This window comes from Antechinus flavipes, chromosome 6, assembly GCF_016432865.1.
Source record: "Antechinus flavipes isolate AdamAnt ecotype Samford, QLD, Australia chromosome 6, AdamAnt_v2, whole genome shotgun sequence".
NCBI lineage: Eukaryota > Metazoa > Chordata > Mammalia > Dasyuromorphia > Dasyuridae > Antechinus > Antechinus flavipes.
In genome coordinates this window covers 149,303,757-149,315,952 of record NC_067403.1, presented here as the reverse complement: position 1 = coordinate 149,315,952, position 12,196 = coordinate 149,303,757, and the positions used below count along the sequence as shown (strand labels likewise).

General features: G+C 33.5%; 1 protein-coding gene across 2 annotated transcripts in view; it reads left to right on the top strand.

Annotated features, from left to right (window-relative positions):
* Positions 1–12,196, top strand: part of STPG2 (sperm tail PG-rich repeat containing 2) — a 686,155-nt gene that overhangs the window by 381,248 nt on the left and 292,711 nt on the right. For both annotated transcript variants that reach the window (XM_051967542.1, XM_051967543.1), the window contains exon 12: positions 11,983–12,098. In XM_051967542.1, the coding sequence (XP_051823502.1) occupies positions 11,983–12,098 (116 nt within the window). The remainder of the gene's footprint in view (positions 1–11,982; positions 12,099–12,196) is intronic.

The window sequence follows — 12,196 nt, the reverse complement described above, 5'->3', positions numbered from 1 at the left end:
TTAGTAATTCTATTGATCTATAACTTTATCACATTTATTAGTGTGAGAACACATTTATTAGTGTAAGAAACAAGGTAAAAATTAAAAAACTAAGGTATATGTTTCTCAAGCCCCAAGAGAAATTTGAAGAGTTGAAAATGAATAAATAAGTACAATTCACTTTCTCAGGAGAACCCAAAGAGATCCAACAGGACAGTTTTTGTCCTGAATTCAGTAGGTGCATTACCTGTATTTCTCTAACTCGATTCCTTGTTACTAATTACAATTTTTTGTCTGCAGCCAGGGTGTCTGTTATCCACACCTGCTTCCCTTAATCTTTGTCCCTTTTGGCTTTTCTCTCTCTCTGGCTTTCTGATACTCTTGCTTCTTATCACCAAAAATCTCTTTAGCCTCAAAATCAAGGCCAAACCCTCTGAGAAGTCAAGAAGAAGGATGATGGGAAATCTTTCTGAACTCAGAAGTATTCATTCCTCCATAATAATTTCCTAGGTGATGTCTGCAAAAAGGTGGCCAGTGGAACAGATCGTGCCTAAAAGATTTTTATTTATTTAATAGGATCTGTGATTTTATCAGTATAGAGAAATACTGTTTGATAACTTCCTTTACCAAAGCAGATTAGGAATTCTTTAATTTACTATTCTCTAGTGGGACCTGGAGCACTAAGAGGTCAGGAGATTTGCCAAAGTTGTACAGCCAACATTTGTCAGAATGGGACAACTGAGATATTTCTGATTTACAAGATCAGCTTTCTATTTAATATGCCATGTTACCTCTCAAAAGGCCATAATTACAGGTATAAAATAAATTAAATATGATGGTTAAATGCAGAAATATAACTAAATCTGAAGATCAAATTGGGAAAATGTTTGAATTGAAGGCATAATGGATTAGAAGGTGTCACAGCCTTGTTCACTTAATTTGAAACCCTCATTTTATGCACCAAACTTGGCAGTCTTTGGTTGTTGTTTAGTCATGTCTGATGTTTTGTGACCTCCTTTGGGGTTTTCTTGGCAAAGAGACTAGAATGGCTTGCCATTTCCTTCTCCAGTTCATTTTACAGATGAGGGAATTGAGGCAAACAGGGTTAAATGATTACCTAAGGTCACACAACTGATAAGTGTCTGAGTCCAGATTTGAATTCAGGAAGATTAGTCTTCCTGACTCAGGCCTGGCTCTCTGAACTGCATCACCTAGCTACCTCTAGCTGGCAGGCGTCAGAGGACAGTCATATGTTCATCTACATTGTGATTATTTAGCAAGTATAGTAAGGCCTGTGCTTCAGTGTAGTAGGTTAAAAATGTAATTGCAAAATAACTACTATGTGTTTTGGTTTATTGTTTCATAATCAGATGACAACACAATGGTTGTTTGTTTGAAGATTTATTGTCTCATGAAATATAAAACACTGGTCTGCCATGGCCATGCTGCCCACATTAAAAAAAATCTGGAGGATTTTTTTCCCTCGGGATCTGCTTTCCTGATTGGTATGAGGATTCTCCCAGACATCCTTTCTAGAAAAGCTTCACTTCACTCCCTGTTTTACAGCTATCTTTTCCATAGACTAACTTCCACCCTTATGCCAGTTCTAGGACTGCAATCTAATCAACTCTGTCATTGTTTCTGAATGGGACCTGTGTATAAAAACATTTCCCACATGGTTTGACTCATCTTTGCTGTAACTTTCTAAACCAAAGTGTTTCTCCTTGGCCCCACTCCTCCATTAAAAGAAATGTTATCTGCCCCATGAGAACTAAACTCATTGAGTGGAAGGCTGTCATTTTCTTTGCAGTATATAATCCCAATGTCTAGCACTGTAAGCTATGTTACATAATTAGAACTTTGTAGGTATTTAATAAATGGTTGTTTCATTTCTTTTCATTCATTCATTTTTATCCCTCACTGACTTAATAGTGTCATGCCACAAAAGCAAGTGTTAGATCTAGTTGGGGTGGATTAGGTTAGAAGGGAAGAATTTTAAGAAAAGGGGGAAAAGGTATATTTAAGGGGAAAATAAATTGTTATCACATGCAGATAAAGGCAATTCTAATGCAGCCAATATGTTCTTATTTTCTCTCCCATACCTGATTTATTGAGTATTCTAGGGTGGTTTTAGAGTTCTAGATTGTCCTGTTAGATATGGAATTATCTTTTCCTTACTGACAAAAGTTTGAGTTCTTACTGGTTATGCTCCCCTCATTGTTAGATTCGAGGGACTAGAACCCTAGTTCCATTTAACTATATAATATTAATTCACTCTTAAAAGGTGATATTTGCTTTCAGATATAGCAAGAACAAAGAACAAACTTTTCCCTCAATACTTAAGAAGCATATCACTCTTACACAGCTTTGTTTTTTGGGGAGAGTAGGGTCAACTTATTTCAATCACAGAGACCAAGTGAGTTCACATCTAAAAAAAGGTGGAATCCCTGACAGGAAATTCCTTGTTTCAGCTACTATTGGCCTGGATGCTTAAAATTGCTCTTTGCTCCTTGGGTTCAATGTTGCTCTGGCTTCAGACCTGGTCTCTGGAGAGCTAGGATGCTTAGAGAGGCTCCACCCCTTTCATCCCTCAGGAACATTAATGTTGTGCTAAAAAATCAGCATGTACTGTGGAAATCTAGGATGCCACAGTGAGCTCTGCACTTCCAAAGTTCCAAGATTGTAGGTTATGTTGTTTCTTGTGAGCCACCGAGTTACCAAGCTCTTCTAAGAATGATTCCAATCTATTTTTATTCATTTCTTTCTTTACTGCTGCTGACAAAAATTCCCAGATGTTTCCTTAAAAACACTTGTCATCATTACATACTATCATCCTGCTTATCTCCCCAAAATCAGACTCCTAAAAAAGTCTGCACTTACCATGTTTGACTTTTCAGCTCCTATTTCCTTCCTTCCTTCCTTGCTTCCTTGCTTCTTTCCTTCCTGCCTTCCTGCCTTCCTTCCTGCCTTCCTTCCTGCCTTCCTTCCTGTTTTCCTTCTTATCTTCTTGCCTTCCTTCCTACCTTTCTTTCTGCCTTCCTTCCTTCCCTCCCTCAAGAGCATCAGAAGACCATTAAATCTAAATGTGGTAAAGACATTGATAAGAAAACTTCACTATGAGCTAATCTTTTGTTTTTGCTTGTGGTTGATTTGTAATAGTTTAAGAATAGACTCAAACTGCGATAAAATATATTCCATAAAAACCTCAGCTTCCTAAATGGTATTGTTTAAAGGTACCCACTTAATTTCTGTGAACAATTTCCTAAATGCCTCTCTATTTTGTGACATTTGCAGAAATGAGATTAAATTTTACTTCTCATGAGGAAAATAATATCTCATATTAAAAATAAGTTGCTAATACAAAATTCATATACTTTTAACTCATTAAAATCATTTATTCTTTTTGCTATATTATAAAGCTTTAATTTATAAAAACAGTTATAACCCATTCTTTCCTAATGTACTGTAATGGTCTCATTGAGGGACTAGCAGCATAGATTCTCCCTGTAAATTACTCATTGGTTCTGTTCTATTCCAGTTTTGCCCTGTAGCATTGGTTGACATTTCATAGAGAATGAGCTGGCACAGACCTGGAAAATATATAATTATAGGAATCACCTGCTCTTTATTTTTTCCATTATATACTCATCATGATTCAGACAGACTTTTCATAGGTGTTTCATTTGGAATTTGAAGTTTTATTCTTCTATGACCTGAGATTAAAATGTGGCATTTTGGTAAATAAATAAATGCTGGTTTGTGCATAATCCACTCTTGAACCTGTGCTATGAAGCAGGAGTAGTTTCTGACCTACATCATATAGTGTGACAGCAGCAATATGTGTATTGGGAAATGTAGCTTAAGAAAAAGCTGTTCAGTAAAATCGTTATTTTTAAGTTTAAAATCTAAAGCATTTAAAATATATCTAAAGCATCTAAGCAGAAATGGAATAAGCTAACACTTAAGTGAAGCTTTATTTCACTTTATGCCCATTGAAGGGATTCAAAGAAAAGCAAATTTGCCAAAATCCTTTAAATAATTTCCTCTGTCTTGAGGAGTATGATTCATAATGTAAATATTTATCAGTTTCAGCAAGATGTGAGGCCAGAGGACATGCTATATTTTTTAATAATTGAAAGTGACACCTATCATTACAATAGTGTTTTCATAATTGCCTTACCTGTTGCATTAACCTTCATAAATCTTAATAACTAAAGTTGTAATTTTCAATTAACTGCCTATGGAAATAGTCACACAATCATTAATAATGGTTTATGGTCACAATAGTTTTTGGTATTGTATTAAACAGAATCATTTAAAGTCCATAGTTTGGTTTCTAAGAAAAATGATGCATTCAATTACCATATAATATATCTATATATCAATAGCATTCTTATTATATGTGGAGACATATTTAAAATCTCAAGTTTGTATTCACTATACTGTTTCTAATTTAATGGCCTTTGTTCTATATCAGTTTTTTTTGTCATTTAAGAGGACAGAAATATGCATATGATGTAAATATGCATTTCCATCAAAGTTGTAGAATTGTGTTTTACTTATACTTTAATTTACTTATACTGGTATAATAATAGTTGTATCAATGTCTAAATGTAACATTCAACTTAATTTATTTTTTTCTCAATAGCATTTTATTTTTCCAATACATGTAAAGATAGTTTTCAGCATTCATTCTTGTAAAACTTTGTGTTTTAATTTTTCTTTCTCTCTCCCTCACCACACCCCTCCCAAAAACAGCAACAATCTGATATAGGTTAAATATGTACTATACTTTTAAACATATTTCCATATTTGTCATACTGTGCAAGAAAAATCAGGCCAAAAGGGGAAAAACGTGAGAGAAAAACAAGAAACAAACAAACAAGGTGAAAGCACTATGTTTCAATTCTTATTAAGTCTCCATATTTTCTCTCTGGATATAATTGGTGTTTTCCATCCCAAATCTATTGGAATTGCCTTATATCTCTGTGTTATTGAGAAGAGCCAAGCCCATCAAGTTGATCATCATATAATCTTCTTGTTACTGTATACAAAGTACTCCTGGTTTTGCTCATTCCCTTAGCATCAGTTCATGTAGGTTTTTCTCGGATTTTCTGAAATCAGTCTGGGTAGTCTTCTATTTTAGAGTTTTAAATGAAATCTTTTAATAAAAATTTCTCTTTTGAACATCCATTCTAATCTCAAGCTCAAATCCTTGTCTTTAAACATTTCAAAAATCCCTTTTCCAATAAGAATATTACTTAGGAGATTTAAAAGCATAGTTATACTTTCTATTAATATCATTGTAATAATACTTTTCTTATAAATTATGATAAGTGATTTTTAATGTAGAATATATACTTTCTTGACAAATTGAGAAATATGAGTGTCTCAAATATCAGAATAACAATTCATAATTTTATTTTTGGTTTTATGATCTGCCCAAATTCTTGCTTTATCTCACCAATATTTTTTTTGTCTAAAGAGTCAGACTCTCCATATTGTAGAGAAGAACAGTTTAACAGTGCCAGCTTCCATTTATCTTTGTGATTGCGATGGTGCCCAGTTTCTCATTTGAGCCACCATTAGTTGTGATAGACAAGAGAAAAGAAGAATTAAGAGAAAGATGGAAGAAACACATGGCAGGGAGTCAACATGAAGACAGCCAGAAGAATACAATAAGGAAATATGTTGTTATTATGGCAAATAATTTGTTAGCTACAACAATTCAATTGCTACATATATATTTCAGTAGCATAGCACCTTCTAGAATTACTAGAAGCTAGAACAGTTCCAGAGGTCAAGAGAGGGAAGTTCAACTTCAGTGAATTGGAACTGGAATTGAATAAAGACAAGATTTGGGCTGGAGGATATATGGAGAATGGAAATTTTGTAATATATTTTTAATATTTCTAAATATTTAATCTCATAGTCCATTATCTTGAATATATATCTCAGATAGAGAGAAACAAGGGGTGACTGCCTTAGTGAATGACTGTGATTCTCTTAACATACTGACTCTCAAGTTTCTCAGTCTTCTCTGTTCCCAAGAAATCCATCTCTACATACCCACTAGGTAGGGCTCAGAAAATGGAAATAGAATTAGAGAGATTAGGTGAGGAGGAATTTGTGGTTTGCCAGTCTGAATCATACCACATCAACAGAAATTTGTGGAATAAATCCATCTATCTATTTTAAATAAAATATAGATGTAATAATGGAGTATTTAAAAACTTCACCTCTCAAATGAATTCTAACTGTGAGATCCTCTTTCTAATGTTTTTATACATTAGTCATAATGTACCAGAATTCTCTGGCGTATCACAACACCATTTTAGATAAGAAATATACTTCTGGTTTCAGTTTCTTTGGCAATGAGATAATTAGACTGAATTTCTTTGGCCAATAATTAGTATCATTCATTAATTTACCTCGGCAAACCATGTTCAATATATTGCTTCCATTCTAAGGTGAAGAGCAGGTAGGTGACAAAGTGGATAGAGCACTAGGCTTGGAATCATAAAAACTCATCTTCCTGAGATCAAATCTGGCCTCAGACACTTTGTAGCTGTGTGACTCTGAACAAGTCACTTTACCCTATTTGCTTTAGTTCCTCACCTGCAAAATGAGCTGGAAAAGAAATGGCAAACCATTTCAGTATCTTTGTCAAGAAGTTGGGTCACAGAAAGTCAGACACAACTGAACAACTGTGAAAAAAGGAATTTTAAGGAATTCATGTACTATTTTCTCATGTACATTGTACTTGAATGTAGAAGGTATGCCCTAATGATTTCTGTATTCCAAACAATGTTTCTGGTAAAGGTCTTATTTTTTAAAATATATGAAGAACTGAGTCAAATTTATAAGAACACAAGTCATTTCTCAATTTATAGTCAAAGGATATGAGCAGACAATTTCCAGATAAAAAAATTAAAGCCTTCATATGAAAAAATGCTCTGAATCACTATTGTTTAGAGAAATGCAAATTAAAACAACTAGGTACCACCTCACACCCCTCAGATTGGCTAAGATGACATGAAAAAAATCATAATAAATGTTGAAGAAGATGTGGGAAACACGGACACTAATGTATTCTTAGTGCAGCTGTGAACCAAGCATTGTGGAGAGAAATTTGAAACTCTTTCCAAAAGGTTATAAAACTGTGCATACCCTTTGATCCAACAGTATCAGTACTGGGTCTATATCCCAAAGAGATCATAAAAAGAGAAGAACCTACGTATACAAAAATGTTTGTAGCAGCTCTTTTTGTAGTAGGATTGGAAATTGGATGGGTGCCTCTCAGTTGAAGAACGGCTGAATAAGTTATGATTATGTGTATGTAATGGAATGTCTTTGTTATATAAGAAATGATAGCAGACTGATTTCAGAAAAGCTTGGAAAGACTTATGTGAAATGATGCTGAATGAAATGAGCAGAATCTAAAGAACATTATATATGGTAATAACAAGATTCTGTGATGATTAACTATGATAGACTAAGGTTTTTCAACAATAAAGTCATCCAAGACAATTCTAATAGCTTTGGGCTGGAAAATGCCATTAGCATTCAGAGGGAGAACTGTGGAGAGTGAATGTTGTTTAAAGTATACTATTTTCATTTGGGAAGGGGAAGGGATAGCTTCCTATTTCATGGGTTTTCCCTTTTGTTATGATTTTTCTTTTACAACATGACAGATATGTTTAAAAAACGAAAAATAATAACACAAAATAAAAAAATGCTCCATAATTTCTGTTTTCTTTGCACCATCTACTATAGCACATAGTCCATACCAAGAATTCAGATATGGTTGACTGAAGTGAAGCGATCACTAAATATAATCTGTATAGAAATATATGTGTACCCAGAATATTAGAAGCAGCTCTGTGATTTGAGATCTGCTTTTCATGAATATGGGAGTAAAACAGTTATAGAAGAAAAAAGTGTAAGACCTTGAGAAAAGGAAAAAGATAAGAGATCTAGATACAAGATCCTGAGAGTGGACTAATGCAATGTGATAATTAAGTCCAGTCTGGAGAAAGTCTGATAAATGTAAATAAAGATAAGTAGAGAAAGATAGGAAACTATGAGGTGAGTTTATCAAATGAATCATCAACATGGATATTAGGGATATTGATATTTAAATAGAAGTATAGACTGAAGGAGGGATGGAGGGTTGGATAGATAGATAATAGAGATAGAATGAATAAAAAACATTTATTGAATAATTACTATGGACAAGGGCCTTTGGTAATTGGAGATATTAATACAATTAATTGAGTTGGTACCTATCCCCAAGGAGCTTACATGCTAGTGAAAAGAAGATAAAACAGAAAAAGAAAATTAGAAGAGGTAGGGGTGGAAAGATAGCTTATGCTGGACTCTAGGCATTATGTTGTAGTGGTGACCATGAAACATTATGTAGGCCTGATTCAAGACATGATTAAGCAAAAACTAAGACCTGTGTAACCCAGGGATCAATGTTAGGGTTGGGAAGTAGTGGGAGTGGAAAGAAAATGAGAGTGATTGTCAGAATTTAGTCAAAACAGTAGATGCAATTTTGAGAGGTGCTGAACTTAATAATGTTTATTCCCCTGTTCATTAATTACTTTTTAAAAAATTTCCAATTTCTTTTATATATTTTTAAAATTTTAAATTATTTTTTATCCTATCATTTGCTATTTCTTCAGATCATTTTGCAGAGAAGGAAACTTAGACAGGTTTAAGTGACTTGTCCAGGGTCATACAACTAGTAAGCTTTTGAGATCAGATTTTAATTCAGGTCTTCCTGTCTCTAAGCCAGGTTCTTTATCCACTGTGATATCTAACTTCTTTTTTAAATCTCCTAACTTTCTGGATATTTTGCAATGTCCACTGCAAAAGTCTTCAAACTTGAATCAATCTTGAATCTACTTTTTGTACTCCTATACCCCAGACACAAGAAAGGATTACTGTAAAAAGGTATAAAATCATGTAAAACTGGCTTATTACAATTTCATGCTATTTAACCTTAGTTCTCAGTGCACCTTAGCAATTTTTGATTCATCATCTTTGATTCCCCTAATCACTCCTTATGACAACTGTTCCAAATCCTTTTCCTTTCCTCAGAAACTCCAAAGAAATCATTCTCATAGCTTCAATCTCAGAGATGTCTTAATGACCTTTTAGGGGAAAACTAAGGCCATCTGGTATGAACTCTTCAATTTTCTCTTGCCTCTCTTTCAGATTATCTATCCCTTAAGCCAATTTCCCCCATCCTCTGTCAGAGAAAGAGGTGTCCTCCTTCATAGTTAATTTTTTTGTTACCTGCCTTCTCTGGGAACTTAAAACCTCACTCATAGCCCTCTATTCTCCCCCAACCCCCTTTTAAAAATCATCTTCAACTTTTCTCTCTCTGTGGGTGTCTTTCTCTCAATCTTCAAACATGTATAATTTTCATCTCTTCTAGAAAACACAAGACAAAGCAATAAAACATTTTCTCGACTTGGCTTTCTTCCATGCAATGTTCTCCTTTCTTTCACTGGCAAACTTTTGAAGCATTCTGTGCCTGTTGTTACCATTTCCTTTCAATACTCATTCGTTCTACAGTTCCCTGCAACCCAGTTTCTATCTTTGCTACTTTATTGAAAGTACATTGCTACTTTCTAGGGGCTATCTCCAGTGGCTTCATTTCACTTTGCATTTTTCTTGACCTTTTTATAGTATATGACACCATGACCTTCCAAACTCAGTTCTGATCTGACTTCCAGTTTAGTATTACCTTCTGACGCTCTTTTTGTCTCTGTTTCTTTTATTTTCCATTCCTTGAAAATATGACCCAAGAGTCACTCTTTCAACTTCAACAAACATTTATCTAGCAGGCATTAGAAGGTGAGGTTGGAAATGGGCATAGGGAAGACCAATTGAATAAGAAAAAGTCACTCACCCCATGGAGCTCAAAAACAAAAGACTATAACACAAATACTGTTTGATAAGTATAGAAGAGAAATGTTAATTTAACCAAGTGTTGAGTAAACATTCCTTCATCTCTTATGTTAAAGACAGTTAAAAAAAAAACCCTTAAGACTACAGACCTTGCTTTGCTTCATTTTTTCATATATTCTTTATTTACTGAGGATGCAAAGAAATGTTAGATATTGTTTTTGTCTTTAAGGAAATTACATTTTACTTGGAATATTAAAGACATTTCTGTAAATATACATGACAATTTTAAAGATATTGTGCCCAGAAATAAGGGATATAATAATTCCAGTGAACTATTCCTGGTCAAGGAATATCCTACCAGGTCTTGGGTATCATGCTTTAAGAAAAGACACTTGTAAGATGGAGAGTATTTAGAAGAGTTCATCTAGGTCAATGAGGAAACTATGGCACGTGAGAATCTGCAAAAAATAAGTAGTGATAATTAGCTTAGACAAGAGAGAATGTAGAGTGAATGTTGTAGTTTTTCTTTTCTTTTTGATAAATTTTGCTTTCACATTATCTTAATTTCTAAATATATGCTACCAGTTTCCCTACCCAAAGATCTATCTCTTGTTGCCAAAAATAAAAGATGGGAAAGAATCAGTCAGCAAAATTAACCAACAGATAACTGAATCTAACAATATATGAAATTTTCATACCCTTTGTCTCCTACCTCTATGAAGTAGGAAGGAAAGGCAATTTTCTCATCTCTTCACCTTGGTCAAGCTTGGTTGTTTTGTCCACAGTACAGTTTTGTGTTGTTTTCCTTGTGCATATTGTCTTAATGGTCCTATTCAGGTCCTATTCAGGTCCTATTCAGTTTTCTTGAACATATATTCTTTTATCACCCTTTTATTATGAGTTTGGCAAATATCAATTAACATGAACATTTAACATTTATAAATAGGTAGAAAAATAGAGAATAGTATATAAAGCTATGAATCTGTTATATATATATATAAACTATTGACTTTTTTTTAAAAAGTATCTATTATATTTAACACAGTAGTAATCAAACTATCCTGCTATTTGTTTCCTTTGCCTGAACTTTCTTTTTATATATGTATCTCTACTGGTATCTGTTATTCTCCCTCCTAATACTTCCTCCCAGAATAAAAGAACCCTCCCCAGCCAAATAAGTATATCAAGCAACACAAATTCACATATTAGTCATGCCATGCCTTAAAATGTATATTTCATTCTTCACCTAGCACATCTGCTGAAAGATAAGAAACATTCCTTGAAATAAATCTTCCAGAGTTTTGACTGATCATCACAATGGTTAAGAGTTCCTAAGTCTATAAATTGACAGTTTTCAAAAGAGGAAATATTAATATTCACTTACCATGGATAGAAATTTTTTTAATGTTGAAACTGAAAGATTTATAGATTCATTTCTTTCACTGGAGGTGGAATTGCAAGTTGTCAAATCATGGGGACAGTGTATTTCAGTACTTAGGAAAAGTTACAGAAATCATCATTTCCTTTGACCCACTAATTCCATTGTTGGGAATACATCCTACAAGTGTAATCAAAAAAGAAACCACAAAAATTAAGCTTTTATCCACAAAGATTTTCAGAGCAGCTCTGTAATTACAACCACCTGCAACCCAAAAATCATTGAAAGCAATATGAATATCCAATAGCAGGGGAATAGTTAACATTGTGGAATTCAGTACAATAGAGTATTATGATGTAATTAAGTTGGATAAATATAAAGACTGGGAAAATCTTTCAGAAATAAAATAAAGTGAAAAAAGTAGAATCAGATGAATAGAGTGTGGAAGTACTAGGGGAAAAAAGGCAATAGAAAAGGAGGAGAAAAAAAAGTCCTGATGAAAATTTGAGGCTTGTTACTGAAAAAAGGATTCTTTATGCATTGAAATAAATTATTTTGAGTGTAAATAGTTACTTAACATAGTTATACTGATATTCATTCTTTAATAAAATGTTAAGACAAAATTACGTGAATTTAAGATCAATTTTTATGTTATTTTAAAAATCACCCTTTATTTACCAAGTTCTTCTTGTGTTTCTCTATAGGACCTGCCTCATACAACCCAATTTTCAAGACATGTCCCAAACTGTCCTTATTTCTTAAAAAAGAAAAACGCTTTGTGGAACCTAAGAATATAACTCCCGGTCCTGGAACATATAAGGTGTGTTAATAATGTTTTATTTTCAGATATGACATTTTTAGAGTACTTGGAAGAAATGTATGATTTACTATCCTTTGATTTTGTGTTTAATAGTTGTT